The 17,033-nt window shown below is 34.8% G+C and overlaps 1 protein-coding gene across 1 annotated transcript in view; it reads right to left on the minus strand.

The window, feature by feature from the left end:
- kin17 (kin17 DNA and RNA binding protein) overlaps window positions 1-17,033 on the minus strand; it is a 91,434-nt gene that overhangs the window by 6,670 nt on the left and 67,731 nt on the right. Inside the window, exons 4-5 of the mRNA XM_089102805.1 lie at window positions 13,763-14,050; window positions 1,404-1,572 (exon numbers count right to left, since the gene is read on the minus strand). Coding sequence (XP_088958931.1) covers window positions 1,404-1,572; window positions 13,763-14,050 — 457 coding nt within the window. The remainder of the gene's footprint in view (window positions 1-1,403; window positions 1,573-13,762; window positions 14,051-17,033) is intronic.

Below are 17,033 nucleotides of genomic sequence, written 5' to 3' on the forward strand. Positions count from 1 at the left end.
ATTCAGATGAGACGAATAAATTATAAAACAATAAAATTTGTATTACAGTACGGCCGTTTGCCCATAAATCTATTAGTTTTCATAAGAAGTAGAAAATTGTAAATAAATTCATTAAAAGAAAATTCACTTTTTCCTCAAAACCGAATTGCTGCTCATACATAGATACGGGAGGAAACAGGGGCGTTAATTCACAAGGGGGAAGGGACAATATTCAAATTATTTTTCATAAAGATACAAAACGGATTTTCTTCAAAATATACTGACGGAGGCTACATTCTATCTTGTTTTTCGTTTTTTACCAATGAGCTTTAGAATTTTTTTTTCAAATTGGGGAGGGTGGAGGGGGGGACAGCACCCCAGGGAGGAAAAGAAAAGTATTTTTACAGCAATAATAATAATAGCACATTGAAAACCCGTTGAGTACAACAAATGTAAAATGACAGATTATGAAAAAGAAAAAAAAATGAAAAGTTGCTTCAAATAACAACATTGTAATATACGAACGAGTCACAATCGTACTTAGGTTGGCAAGCACTGCTGCCATCTAGGGCAAATCTTTGCCCATTAGGGCATAAAATCAGCAATTTAGCTACCCTTTGTCAAGTTACAATTTTAGTTACAACCAGCCAAAGCTGGGATGCTGATGAATTTGACGGACAAACGGACAAACATGACGGACAAACATTTGACGGACAAACATGACGACTTTTTCTTAAAATCCATGCCAAAGTTATTTTTCTTAGATGTATTTTTATGGAAACTATTCACAAAGGCAGAAATAATTTTTCATTATTGTTTCTATCTATTACAATGAAATAATTCTAATTACATATCATTAGTAAAAAATAAACCCAACTTTTACCTTTCTGCCTTTCTTGGTTAACAAAGAAGAAAATTTTGTCTTTATACTTTATTATAATCTGCTAATATCACATGCACAATTTTCTAAGATTTAACATTTCACTATTGGAGTGCACAAGTTCTGTTTTCTGTTCCTGACCTGACCCGACATGCAAAACATGACAGATTGACATTCAATATTTCTTTTGGCTTAAAGGGGACAATGAATACCCTATGAGCCCCATCAGCAGCCAAAACAGCCATCTCGCCACCCCAGATCAGTGATAGCAGAACTTCTACATTGAGGGAGAGAGAGAGAGAGAGAAGACGAGAGAAAGGAGGGAGACAGACAGAAAGGTAGAGAGAGAGAGAAAGAGAAAGAGAGAAAGAGAGAGAGAGAGAGAGAGAGAGAGAGAGAGAGAGAGAGAGAGAGAGAGAGAGTGAGAGAGAGGGAGAGAGAGGGAGAGAGAGGGAGAGGGAGAGGGAGAGAGGGAGGGAGGGAGAGAGAGAGAGAGAGAGAGGAAGAGAGAGAGAGAGAGGTCGAGAGAAAAAATATAAATTACCTATAGCTGGTATCACAGTTTCCAAATGAGCTTGATCCAACTTCAGAATATGATCATTATCCAGCATTTTAACGATGGCAATATATTTATCTTTTACTTCGATAATACGGCCTTTCTTTTTGTAGTATATTTCTCCCAGAGATTTAGTGATAATTTTCACAATTATCCCCTAAAAAAGCCAAATAAGCAATACAATACTCGACCGATACAAAGCATATTGAGAATAAGCCTACTGTAATTAAAGAGTTCAAACTGCCAGAAGTGTGACGCAAACACTAAAAAGGTATCATAGCAATGGGCTTAAATTAGGGGGAGGGGGGTAGAGGGGTGACCTTACCAACAGAAAAATGTGAAAAAGCAAATGCAAAGCTACGATCAGACATAAGACGGTAAACCTGCCCCCCTCAACCTTAGGAAAAATCCATAGCCACACCTATCGCAATCTTTCAATCATACAGTGTTTCTATCATAAATACAGCTTATCATAAGCGCAACAATGCTAATTTATAAGGAATCAAGAGGAATACACAATTCATCTTCTTACAGAGAGGACTGGAATGCAACTGTAAAACTAGTAAAGGAGTAAGCGATCTATTATGGTGATTCCCTCAAGTTGGGGGCGATTGTGTTACTATCTATAACTAAAGTGTTCTTGTTTCGGCCAAAGTGGGAAGGAAACATGGGTTTAGAAACGTTTGGAAATATAGACAGCGATTATATCGCATATTGCGCTGGCTTTCAAACTTTGTAAACAAAAATATAATTGGATTCCAGCGAATTTCATGTTATTTAAAAATTACTTAAAAATAGAGATTAAAGTGGAAAGAAAGATGAAAACCTAATATATAAAAAATTACTGCATCTAATAAAGTAAGAATTATTTTTTCTAGTTACGTGTAAAGCGTATGGCTGTACTTGGACCATTAGGGGGAGGAGGCATGCTTTTGTCAATGTAGAAAATGTTCTATTCGGAAAGTTTCAGTTAGGAAATAGAATGGTGCTGCTATGTTTTTATTACGGTGTTTTCTACAGAAGAGCCGTTGTTATCCGGTAGTACCCTTGACATTACTGAACCTCTGTTTCAGCCATCAAAGGCCGAGGAAAATTCATGTCCGAACTGTTTAAACGCTTTAATTTGGCCGTCTTCAAAGATTAAAAATTAGCTACCAGACGAAGAAAAGCATGAGCACCACAACACTGTACGTTCATCAATACATCATCACCGTCATACTTAAACGTTATATCTGACATTTTAAGCTTCTGATATAATTGCCAAAAATCGTTTGCTAAAGCCCCACTCACACGTCTGCTTAGCTTGGCATCAATTTCTAGCACACATCATTTTCGACCGAGAAGAGGCAAAACATTACTGGTTGATAATGATGATGTCTAGAAATGGATGTCTACCTTTGCATGCATGTGAATTGGACTTAAAGATAATGGGAAGAGAGGATCAGTCAAATCATATATATCAGAGAGATCCAAGTACATTACACTGCTGATTATTCCTAAAGGGTATGGATAGCTTATAAGAGTGAAAACTGGCGCTAGTATCGAAACAAATAAATCACCAAACGAAATTTAGCGTTCGGCGTATAATCGATTTTTTTTTTTTAATCTTCGTAATTCCAATTTTTCAGAAAGTGAGAACAGACACTAGTTACATCGCTAATTTTACCAATTACACTAATTTGGTTTTATAAATACGCTGAAAAAATGTAAAGAATTTCTCCAAAATCGAAATTCGACACAAAAAAACTTAGTAATAGAGGGTGAAAAAAAGAAAACAACAATATAGCAATAGACGAAAAAGGAATATTTCAATACAACAAAATAGGAATAAAAAAAATTCCTTTAGATTAGAAGATTCATACGTAATTTTCCAACAAGAAATGAAAGCATTCAAAAATCAACTTAAACTTTGAACAGAAACTTTGAACAATGTTATGACAATTGCAAAATGACAATTTTTCCTAAAACAGTTTTTACTCTTCTTCTTCTTCTATTTAACAGCAGGCGGGCTTTTCAGTAATACTATTTAGCCCTTTTCCTTTTGCTTCACTCTGTGGGCTACAGAGCTACTGGCTTGATTGCCTAAAAATTTATTAGATATTTTCAGATATCTTTCAGTAGAACTTTCAACTCGAGGAGTTCAATTATGAGATGATAGATGTCAATTTCTATGCTCTGTGTGCAGGTATAGTTGGCTAGGCTCTTGGCTGATAGTGAGATTTTGTGGTGTTTGAAGCATTTTAATAGTTTACAAAGCAAGGTATGTTGTGCAGACGTCAGCATATTACATTCAAATAGGCAATGGTCAATTGTATCATTATTCATATTACAATGCCTACAAAGAGGGGACAGGGGAGTTGAACCCCTTGAATTAGAAAACTTATACGAGAATTCAAGAAAATTTAGTCCATTTGTTCCATAACGAATTCTATGATAAATTTTAGAAAAATATTTATTGGGAAAGGGGGATGGGATAGCATTATCCTTTTTAAAATAAATATCTAATAGCCTCTATCGGTAAATATTTATAATGAGGATTGGTCTCCAACTTGGCTTGTCAATATTTATAGCATTTTTTGCTATTTCATCAACCTGATAATTACCACTTATGCCAGAGGGGCTAGAAATATACTGAAAATAAGTTCTTATGCCACTTGAAGCAAGATTATCTATAATACTGAGACAATGATAAGTGTCAATGTCCAACTTATACTGAGGAACTGAGGCCAGCAACTCAAGGCTTGATAAAGGGTCGGGATATATAATAATATTATTTGAATTTGCAATCAGAGGTTGGTTATCCTTAAGGTATTCTAATGCCACGATTATGGCATTTAACTCAGCAGACATTATAGATAAATTATTATATAATCTTTCACCCATTGCAATTTTTAGGTGAGGGAGGAAAGCACCACTTGCTCATTGCACCACTTGCCACTTGGTCATTCATTTTTGACCCATCAACAAATATTTGGAAGTTATTTTTATATGTAATTGTATTAAGTTCAGCAATATTTTTCTGGATAAAAGCAGAAGGGATTAATCTATATTCCACTTTGAGAAATTAGTGTTTAATAACGGAATTGACCAGTTCCGTGGATGGTATTGTGGGAAAGTATATGCTATTGATTTTGCCGGTACGGGGAACATCTTCTGAATACTGCCATGCTCATGTGCAGTTGCTCTATACATGGCTTGATTTCTGAACCAATTATGTAGGATGTGTGAGCTATTTGATTCAATTTTTGTAAGATGTTTTGTCAAGAGAAAGCTACGTGTCTCCCTTATTGTTGTTAATCCACTCTCCATAAGCAGAAACTTGGTGCTTGTGGGTTTCCTAAGACCAAAAAATTTTCCTAAGACATATTATATCATTTTGTGTTGCTTCAATTTTTCGCATCTGGGTCTTTGCACATGCACCATAGACGATGAGCCCATAGTCAATATGAGGTCTTATATGTGATTTATAAAACTGGATTAAGGTTTTCTCCTTACAGCCCCAGGGCGTGGAAAGGTGTCTTTTTAGTATATTTGTTTTTCTATAGCATTTTTTTTATTGTGTTTGAAATGTGGAGGTGGAAATTAAGTTTTTGGCCAAGCATGAGACCTAGGTAATTAATATGATTATCTTCTGGAATAGTTGTTTCATTTAGTTAGTTTTGCATTAACATGGTTTCGCTTTCGGTGAAATTGGATTATTTTTGACTTGGTAGGTGCAATGGGTAAATCTGAATGTTGAGAATTTTTCAAATTGGAAAAGTGACTTTTGCAGATTTGACTGTGCTATCTCAAAGGTGTTGCCAGATGACCATAGCACCAGATCGTCAGTATATTGTAGATTCGTGTGGGAGAGGTTCATGTCCCAGAGATATAGGGCAAAGAGGAGGCGACTGAGGACTGCTCCCTGAGGTAGGCTTTTGGTTATTGTCTTTTGGGGTGAAGAGGCTGAACCAACACAAACAATGAAACTTCGCACTTCTATGAAGGATTTTATAAAAGATACTACCCTGGGGGGGTAGTCTACGGTTTCCAAGTTTGTTTAAAAGGATTTGGTGGTTCACATTGTCATATGCCCCTTCAAAATCTAGGAAAGCTGCACCTAGGACACTATTTTTTGAGAATGATTCATTTATTGCATCTGTTAGCAAAATGAAAGCCTCTGTTGAAGAGTGGTGTTTCCTGAATCCAGTTTGAGTGTGAGGGATCATATTATTTTTTTCAACAAACCAGAGGAGTCTGTAATAGATCATTTTCTCCATCACAGGAGTAATCATTAAGGGCCTATAGGACTCAGGGTTATCTTTGGGTTTATTTTTCTTTAGGATTGTTAGTAGGGAAGAGCATTTCCATATATTGGGGAATATAGAAGATGCTCAACCGTGACTATAACAATTTAGCACCTGTTTGTATGAAGGGGTGAGATTCTTTATCTATGTAGGGCGTATATTGTCATAGCTGCCGCTAGTTTTGGTACTAATATGATATATTGCATTATTCATTTCCTGGATTGAAAATGGAATAATTATATCCTCGGATCCTTAGCATTGTTGGTAACTTTGGTTCATAGGAATTGGGGACATTTTACTTCGATTATTTGTTGTTAGCTTATTAACAAAAAGGGTGGCAAACGGCTTAGGTATTCCCTTATCATTGTCATAATGAGTATTATTATGTATAAGGTCATAGAGGAGTGGGTTGGGGGAAGTCTTTTTCCGACAGATGTGGCTTATTACTTTATGTATAATTGGCTCATGTGTTTCTCTGGATAGATTATTTGCAAATTTATTCCAGTATTTATATTTAGCATCTATTATAGTCCTTTTTAGATTGGATTCTACATTTAATTGTTTTAAATTTGTAGTAGTTGATGGTATTTTTATGAATGTTCTCCAAGCTGCCTTTTTTATTTTACATTTATTTTGGAACTCAATTGGCCACCATGCTTTAGGAATGTGTTTAGGAAATGTTTTCTTGGTGTTGTCCTGGGAATAGCATGATTAGCTGGATTTATTAGTAATGATACCAAGACTTTAGCATGTGCGTCAACTGTTGTGTTTGAAATGCATGAATTTTGGTTGAAGCTTGTAATTTCATCATTTAGTTAATTTTGGAATATAAACCAATTTACTTTAGTGTTGATATATTTAGAAATATGTGATAAGTTTCAACAGGTTCATTTAAGGAGTCAACTATAGCAAAGTTGTCGGTACATAGACTACCAATTTCATTTATATAAATTATATTCAAAATGTTTAGTGACACAACTTGTTGATCGATTATGGAGAATCGGCCACTTTTGGTGTAGAAATATGTATTCAGATTTGAAGGGGTAGCAACAGGTAATTCAATATTATTGGAAGTCGTGTGCTGAATCGATTTACCATCTCTATTTGCCGGTTTATTCCCGCACAAAATGTTGCGGGCAATGAGATCTCCATGAATAATGATATTATTCAACATATTAGAATTATTTATATATTTCAAAAAATCTAACGTATCTTTAGTTTCGCCATTAGGACTATAAAAGCTCATTATGTAGGTTTTTGTATTATTCAGCCAAACACTGATACCAATTGCATCAACACCATTTGCAAAATCTGGAAAATTGATGCCACAGAATTTTATATTATTTTTAACTAATAAAGCTACTCCACCTCCTTTTCTCTCTGATGATCTATCCTTTCTCCGGATAGTATATCCCAGAGACTTAGATTGTAGATTGTGGGTTAATTGAGTTTCCTGGATGCAAGCAATATTAATGGCTTTATTATTCTTTAAAAAGAGTAGCTCATTTAGTTTATTAGTGATGTTACGTTCCACTGGAGTGTTGATATGTGTTGTGTTGTTGATTTATTTTTCATATGACTGTGTATCAATGTTCAACTTTGTTGAAAGTAAAGCAAGATTTTTTTTGCTTGAATGAGTATATCATCAGGGATGTAGATTTTTGCCAATTCTGCAGTGATTTTTGTTTTCTGTAGTTGATGTATGTTCATGGCCTGAACTGCATTACAGTTTAGAATGAATAAGTATATATTTGGGAATTGCATGTTTGGTTGTGCATCCTGTTTGTCAGTTAAGGGATTAATTCCTAGTAGTGTTTCTGGTTTGTTTCTTCTTGGGAGGGGGGCCAGGCTGACCTCACCTCACCGGAAAAGGAGGCTTGTTGACTTGGTGAGTCCTTCGGATAGGGCCGTGAGCTAGGGGGCTTCGCGAATGTTGTTTTATACGGGGTACGGGCTGCCTGGGGGGTAAGTGACTGGGGGGGTTTGGTTGGTTTCTTTACGGGCTTTATTTAGTATTGTTGGGCAGCATATAATTCCATTGCTGCAAAGGGGTATGGAATGGTCTTTTCTGTTGCTATTTGGAGTGTTAGTGCTCTTTTCTTATGTGCGGGGCATAGTAATTTATTGGTAGATTTATGTGGTCTTTTGCAATTCATGCATGTAAGCTAAGTGTTATTGCAAGTTTCCAAATCTTTAGGATGGAATGCTTAATAGTTACTACACATTAGGAGACTCTCATTGTGTTTGTTTGCGTGTCCCAACTTGAGATACTTCTGACGCCGAATTGGCTTTGGTATGTTTTCCTTGTTTCATTTACCCAAATAGGAATAACTTTTCTGGGATGTTAATTTTTCCTTCAGTGTAAATAAGAAAGATCTACTTGTTTTTAGGCCATTGTAGTTAGGTTTACCAAGTTGGGTAATATCTTCGACTGGGATTTTGTTTCCAGGCCTATCTGAGAGCCCTTCTTTTAAATCCTGAATGGGTATTTCTGGGGGAACATTATAAACTACTATTTTTGTTGGGGATTGTTTTGGGTTCCATTTAGATGCATTAATTGGGGGTATTCAGAAGGGATTTTAGATTAATTATTGTGTCTGCTGATTTCTGATCTGGGACAGCTATTAGCAGAGATCCATCACGGTGAATATTAAGAGAAAACATTGATTCTATTAATTTGAAAATTGCAACTCTTATTACAGTAATTTTTTTTACTTCAAAGGGGGTAATAGCAGACTATTCATGGCAAATTCCTAAGTTTTGTGACGGAAGATCTTCGGCGGGGAGACGTGAAATGTTTTTGATTAGGAAGATTTTTTCCCTTTTTTTAGAGCTACTAGAAAGAAACCTTTAAAATCCATTTTCATCATTTATATTGACACTAGCCTCTTCACCGATTACCGGCCGACTATTAGAACTGGAGTTATCATGTCAGCTTTCAGATAGTGATTTTGACCAGCCAGGATGGGTATCACTTTCACTGGTATTTGGGATGGAGTCTAGGGAGTCTTTTTTTTTTGGAGGATTTCTAATCATTGCCTATTGGAATAGGCTTTAAACTAAAACAAAACTAGAGCAAGAAAGGATATTACAATAATAACAAACTGTCTGTACTCTACTATGGGGTAAATTTCAGTATCAAAGGAAACACCACAGTATGTCCCTGAGGAGAGTTTGAGCATGATTTGGTTAGTACAACTACTGATTAATTGAGATAATAATTCACAAGAAATTTATTTTAAAATTTCTTAAAATGTTGCTGCTGTAAAGTTGTCTCACTTTACCTAAGTTGGCTCACTTATTTACTTCTTCTTCTTCTTTATGGCGTATTGCCTTTATTAAAAAATTATGTATATTTACGTACAGAATAATGTAATAGTAAACTGTTATTTCAAAACAAATTTAAGGAAATTTCAAAAAATTAGGGAATTATGAAAAATTAGGGGTACCTAGGTTAAGTTAGGTTATGTATTTAATATATGCTAGGCTTATAGGAAAAGTTAGCTAAAATTTGTTTATGGCGTATTGCCTGTATTAAACATTTATGTATATTTACCTAGAAAATTACTTCCTTGGGTGGAAGTAATCGATTTTTCTGTATTTCAGTAATCAAAAATTCTTAGCTCGGCATTTATAACAATTTCCTAATCCCGGTTGCAGCAGTAGCTACAACCTAGCAAAGAACGTACCACGCTCCATAGCAGCTGAAAATTTAAAAATATGTTAAAAAAATCTGGCTACTGAGAAAAATTGCTATTTTTAGCTTATTCAGGAACGGCAAATATTTGTGTAAATTAGTCTTAATAGTAAAGTGCAGTTGTGAAAACAAATTTATGGGAATTTCGAAAAATTGCCTGAAACCCCTAAAAACTAGTATCGGATCGAGACACAAAGTATACCCCTGGAATCGTCATTGCCGAAAACATACACAGGAAACTTACAGTCTCTGGCTACAAGGAAAATAATTTGTTTGCATGGGTCTCGTAAAAGCCTTGCCTGCATTAATCTAGGTTCTTAAAGGAGTCAAGGATCCTGATTTCAAATCACCCGATTAAAAAACAAAAATTGTCAGGCGGGCAAATATGGGCTTTACATATATTTCAAACTACACTTGAGAAATTCATTTGCGGGACAAAAAATATGTATTACTAAATAAAAGTGTGTTGTATATAAAAAGCGTCCATGTAAACAAAAGCCTACTTATAATCTTGTATTTTAGGTAGCAAACGTTAAGTTATGTCTTGAAAGAAGCAGCCAAATTTAACTCGTGTAATCGGATTTCATCTTACCCGAACATTGCTATTACAGATTTTCCCCGAAAGATATTTTTTCATGGTAATCCATATATGTTTAATCATTTTCTTAATTCAATCTGTTTATGGCCTCTTGACTCCAATTAAAATTTATGTCTATCAACGTTCAAAACAATTTTACTAAGAGGAAGTAATCCATATTCCTGCATAGCAGTAATAAGCAATTCTTTGCTCAGCGTTTATGGTCATTCTCCAATAAAGTGCGAGGATCAACCTGCATTAAGCTAGGTTCTAACAGGAGTTAGATTTCGCTTATGCAGCCAGATTTCACCTCATCAAATTGAAGAAGTAGGACGTCGGATTGAAGACTAGCACACGTTAAGCTAGGTTCTAACAGGAGTTAGATTTCGCTTATGCAGCCAGTTTCACCTGATCGAATTGAAGATTAGCACACGTTAAGCTAGGTTCTAACAGGAGTTAGATTTTGCTTATGCAGCCAGTTTCACCTCGTCGAATTAAAAAAGTATTGTCAAATGGGAGAACATTCAAAGTTCAAAGCTAATTCAACAATAAACTTACAATAAAACACTTCAAAGTCGATGGCCAGGAAGGAACAAGAGAGAAACAAAAATAAAAGAAATACACACGAAAAACAAAAATCGAAAAACAACAAATTCAATCGCCCACCTCAAAAATCTTCAAAATCAATAGGCAGGGGAGTAGCCTACAATCTCGAATCAAACATTCAAATGAGCTGAGATAAATACTACTACTAACAACTCACCGCAGCACCAAGCCACTGAGGCCAACACAGCTACGCACGCCCCTCCTCCATCCCAATCTATTCAAAGTCTCCCTTTTTACACCCGCCCACGAAGTTCCCATTACCTTTAAATCTTTCTTTATGACGTCCTCCCACCCCAGACGGGGACGACCTGCTTTCCGTTTAGCCCTAGACGGTTGGCCGAAAAGAACAATCTTCGGCAATCTGTCAACATACATCCGCACAATGTGCCCTAGCTACCTCAACCTTTCTTTCATTATAGCCCTAGAGAGCGGTATTGAACCACATTTTTCATATAGCCTATTGTTTGAAATTAATTTTAAAAACTTTTTCCACAAAATAAGTTTTTCAAAGAGAAGTAAAGAACTCCATTAAACACAAAATGAGCAAAAATAAAATCAAATAATCTACCAAGAGTGAAACTACCACAAATCAGCATCGATAAATAAATGAAACCCAAAACGAACAGAAAGTACAATAAATAACCGAGTCAAATTCAAAACGAGCATAAATTAACATTAGTTGGGCTCAAAACCCCTATGCCTTCCCAAGGCCAGAACATAATTTGCACTTTACTGAGAAAAATATAAATGTTTTTACTTTTATAACTTTAATAAATCAAATAATATTAACATTTTGGTTACTAAATATCAGCATATGTATATTAAAATGACAGTCCACATTCATTTGTATTTTTTTCAGTAAAGTGCTAATTATGTTCTGCCCGTGGGAAGGCATAGCGGTTATGATCCTCAATCATATAACTTTCTGCTTGTTTTGAACTTGCATTGGTTATTTATTGTAATTTCTGTTCGTTTCGGGTTTCATTTATTTATCGATGCTGATTTGTGGTAGTTTCATGCTTGGTAGATTATTTGATTTTATTTTTGCTCATTTTTTATTTAATGAAAGTCTTTACTTTCTTTCTTTACTAAATTCTTTACTCTAGTCGATCACTTTCGACTCTTAAAAAGGGCACTAGCCCTTTGAATTTCCAATAGAATGAGCTCTTTTTCAAGTTTCTACGACAAAGATTTCAATCAAAACCTTCTATGCCCCCAGGGCATAACTTAAAACCCTTGCCCGGAGGGTTGCAGGGGAGTGTCCTCCTCAAAAACATATTTTCTATCTGGAAATCAACTATGCTGAACAAAGTGACTATCTCAAAATTTTGATTGGATGTGTTTGGGGGAATAATGGGGGGGGGGGGGGGGCGAGTTGCCCTCCAATCACTTTCGACTATTAAAAAGGGCACTAGCCACTCCAATTTCCAATCGAATGAGCCCTTTTCGAACTTTCTACGACAACTTCTTCGATACAAAGTGCCCAGGTATGGAGAAAAACCAAAAAAACACAGTGTGCCCACATCGTTCTTTACTTAGGCAGCGCTAGCGCACTGCCTATGATACGGTCAGTAAGCCGGGTACCCAGAACAATCCTTATGCAATTTCTTTGGAAAACATCTAACAAATCTTCATCCGCTTTTCGGAGCGTCCATGCTTCAGAGCCATATCTGACCACTGTCATCACTGTAGCTTCTAATATTCTAATCTTGGTTTGCAGATTTATCTTCCTATTTTCCCAAACTTTTTTTAACTGTGAAAAAACACCATAAGCCTTGGCTATTCTACTTTTAACATCTTCACTGCTCCCATCATCTTTACTGATAACACTACCAAGGTAAGTGAAGCTGTCCACCTAATCAATCTTTTCATTACCCAACGTCACCTTTTCATCTTCACTTATTCCTAGCCTTAGTGACTTAGTCTTCTTGACATTAATTTTCAAACCAACGCTAGCAACATGAACTCGCAAAACCTCTAAAACTTCATTCATTTTGCTCACAATTTCATCTAGGATGATAAAATAATCAGCAAAATACAGGTACATGAGACTTTTTCCTCCGGAATTGATTCAATGGTCTCACATTGCTTTTCCTGTGCTCCTTAAAACAAAGTCCATCAAAATAATAAATATAAAGGGGGGATAGAACACAACCCTGCTTAAATCCTGATTTAATACAAAACCAGCTGCTAACCTCATTTCCTACCTTAACCTCAGCATACATAGCACTAATCACTTAAAGGTATTTGTCTGGTATACCATACATAGATAAAACCTTTGCTAAAGCTCTTCTATCAACAGAATCGAATGCTTGCTCATAATCTATAAAACTGAGGACCAAGGGTGTTTGAAAACTCAGGCACTTCTCAATTATTAGCCTAAGAGTGAAAATTTGGTCGACACATCCTCTACCTAAAACTTACATAAAACTACATAAAACTTAGTCAACGGCATCTCTCAGTCTAAAAAGTATCATATTACTAAGTAATTTACTACCTAGAGAGACCAGACTAATCCCTCGATAATTACCACACTCACTTATATCAACTTTCTTATAAAGTGGTTTAATTAAGGTTTTCCTAAAATCGTTAGGTACTTCCCTTTTTCAAAAATCATATTCATAATCTTTAGTAGCTTATTTCTAACCTCAGAGCCACCATATTTAAGAAACTCATTTACAACCTTATCAGCACCTGGAGTCTTATTTTTTTTAATCCTTTTAGTACTGTTACTAATTCCTCCTCATAAAACAAATCTTCCTTCACATCCAAGGTATCACAAACTTTTTCGTTTTCCTTTATATCTTTTCCTGAAACTCTATCTCGGTTAAGCAAATTCTCAAAATGTTCGGCCCATCTCTCTTTAGTTCGTTTTTCAGCTTGAAAAATTGTGTTTTAAATTAATAAAAAACGTCTTTTTTGGTGACAAATTTCTGGTGATAGGGTGCAAAATTTTAAGGCGTGATATTTAGACATTTAAGTAGCTTTTCTCCCTATAGTTGTCCCTTTTGAAATTCCTTTTAGAACCGGTTTAGAATGTCTGTTTGCGATAAGATTCTTTGTATTCGGAATTCGCAATCCTCTGTTTACACTGAGTTTCAATCATATATAATGACCGGAATACACAGCATTGTCACTTCGTTATTTTCGCTTGAAAGGAAAAAAAAAAGTTTATAATTACATCGCATATCCAATAGTCCTTTCTTTTGCTTTTGGCTCTTTCTTTCTCTTGCTCTTGCATCAATTCTTCTAAAGCTGAAACTTTTCTTTTCTCACCTTTATCTCTCAGTTTATCTCCTTTGCCTGCTGGAATTTTGAAAGGATTAGCAGAAGGGAATGAGCCTGGTTTTGATGTGGATGGTAGTGATTTGGAAAGGTTAATTTTTATTTGTTCATCAGACTCTCCTCTCTGAAGTTCCGTGAATTGTGGCTCAATTATGGCTCTAGAAGCAGATTTTCCTTTCTCAACCTATAGAAAAAAAATCAGATTAAAATTTTGAATTAATTTACAGTTTGACAATGGAACATTCTGTATCATTCTTGGACTGAAAAGGCTTGGAGTCAAATCTTCGTGGTCAAAAACCCTTAGTCAGATGTTTATAATCCCCTTCTTGGATATTCCTCCTTCCAAACCCCTTAGAAAGTGAAAATTAACGTATGAGATTTAAAAAAATACTGCCTAGTGAAAACCACATATATTTAAATCTGATTCAAGAGCAACGACAGTTTTTTATGTTTTATTTCACAAGGAAAATTAATTACGGAAACATTTTTCAGGAACTTAAAAAAAAAAGCTTGGAGCTCTCATACATGGCGGTGGATCGAAATGAAACGTACATCATCAGAATCATCAATTCTAAAACTTCTGAGCCAGAGGTTTACAAAACCTTATTTTGAGCAGTTCCCCTACCCGTCCATGTATTGAAAATACAGCTTTCTTGTGCATGAAACCATTATTTAAATATAATATACAAAAATATTATATGTAATCTTCTACCGCTGAAGTTTAAAACGTAGAATACCAGTACTATAGATGCTAGTTCTGCTCCTAGATAGTACCAACTTTTTTTTTTAATCTGCTATATTTTTTTATTGAAACTTCAATTTTGAATATGTTTCTCACTTGAGTTTTTTACAACTTCTTTTCATTTCAGAGTCACATCAGTTGCTATAGCGTAGTACAGAGCAATCGGCAGATCTTTGTAACTGAAATTTGGAAATCTAATTAATCAACACCTCCCTCCCCAAACTCGGAGATAAAAGCCAAAAAGCAGATATGGCTCAGATGATTCTGATTTTATACAATAATTTTTACACCCGGCTCAATAGTAACCGAAACTCTAAAAAACTGAATTTTGATACCAATTGATACATCAAAAGAATCGTGATTTTAAGATGATTTTAAATATATAAGTTTCATCAAGTTTAGTCTTACCCATCAAAAGCTACGAGCCTGAGAAAATTTGCCTTATTTTCAAAAAAAAGGGAAACACCCCCTAAAAGTCACAGAATCTTATTGAAAATCCCATCATTAGATATAGCGTATCAGATAACCCTACTGTACAGGTTTCAAGATTCTATCTGCAAAATTCAAAACCTGCATTAATTCAAAAACGTTCAGAAATTAAATGAAAAGAAACAAGTTTTTTTTAAGTGAAAGTAAGGAGCGACATTAAAACCTGGAACGAACAGAAATTATTCCGTAATTGAAAGGGGCCATACCCTCCTCAACGCCCCACTCTTTATGCTAAAGTTTTTTTATTGTTTTAAAAAGTAGAGTTGTGAGAAAAAATTAAACTTTAGCGTAAAGAGGGGGGCGTTGAGGAGGGTAAAGCCCCTTTCATATACGGAATAATTTCTGTTCGTTTTAAGTTTTAATATTGCTCCTTACTTTCAATTGAAACAACTTATTTTTTTAATTAATCAGAATATAGCAGCTGCAAGGATACGGTTACTTGTTGCTTTGTAACAGTAATCAACAAATAATCAATTTGCAACAGTAAAACAATAAATCAAACAGCAAAATGAAATAGTTCCTTTATTTTAAAAAACTTAGATATGCTCTAGGGTAAAAAATTATAAATATTTAAATATAATTAGATAATATTATTTTTGTTCAACTGTAATCCATGATTTGAATGGTTTACCGGTACTTTACCGCCTCGAAAATCAGTCGTGTAAGACTATCAAGAAAAGACGCCGATTCTACTTCTAAGAACATTGTGACTTTTTATATCTTAGTTGTTGATGTTATCACAAATATAAAATATTGTTCAAATTACCATTTTAAGTAAAGCGTAAATATTACTTTAGCCTTGTGTGGGTTTTACTGGACGATAACCTCAGTTTCGTATGTGGGCAACATTTGTGAAATTTTCAGGAATGATATTTAAGCTAAATACAAAAAGTTTTTTTTTAACTTGGTTCTATTACTATCTTCACCAAATAGAAGCAAACTCGTCTGAAAAGTCAGTATCTAAACAAGGGACTGATACTGGGGACCGAAATGTTTTTTTTTCCTTTCTGTTGTTTTTTATATTACATTTTTGATAATATATCATATATAATTGAATTTTCTATCTGTGCCTTCTCTAAGCCAACGACGATAACATACCCATCGGGATGTTTGTTTCTATAAGAAAGATTCAGGGGGAGGGTAGGACGTAAAACTCAAATATAAAACAAGCGCTCTATTTTAACAAGAAAAGACGTTGACCATTTTCATGTCATCAACTGAATTTGACAAAAGTCTTTTCCCTACATTTATTTTTATATTAAAAAAAAGACATAAAATTAATAAATAAAATAAAACGAAGTTTTCTGATAGAACAAAGCTAAATGGAAGATTAAAACAAGCGAAAATCCTTGCTTCGTAGTATATGCAACATACATCTATAAAACTAACTAAAATTATCAATTCGTGAAATTTCCTTATATTTCTACAATTTGGAAAACTAACACTTTACTGAAAACGCAAGACAACACATAACTTTCGTAGAGAAAAAAAAAATACAGCACTAAAATTTCTTTGGCAGTAGGAAAATAAAGCATTTCATTATACGTCAATTCTTTTCTCCAGCACTAGCGAGGAACTGGAACCCAAATATTAGTATTAATAAATCTTTATCCCGTTTTCAAAGATATTTTCATCACCCATGGTCGTCAATTTGTTGGCAATAGTTGGTTCGTATTGACGTAATGTATGTAACAAAGAGTTTTTTTTTCTCATGCATTTGAATTTAAATGTGCGTTTGAGTCCTTTTTTTCCCTTTGGTTATGTTTAGTGATTACTCCATCTATTGTATCTTTTTTGATAGGCAATAAATGAATAATAATAATAACAATAACAACTTTCTGCATCACTAGCCCGTCTAAGGCTAGCACAGCTGCAGAAGGCACTATCAGGTCTACCACTCATACTATTAAGGTTTATATTACCAAGGTTTCTTTAA

The sequence above is a fragment of the Artemia sp. Qi Xiang Cuo genome, chromosome 16 (assembly GCF_049724085.1).
Source record: "Artemia sp. Qi Xiang Cuo chromosome 16, ASM4972408v1, whole genome shotgun sequence".
In the NCBI taxonomy this organism is placed as follows: domain Eukaryota; kingdom Metazoa; phylum Arthropoda; class Branchiopoda; order Anostraca; family Artemiidae; genus Artemia; species Artemia sp. Qi Xiang Cuo.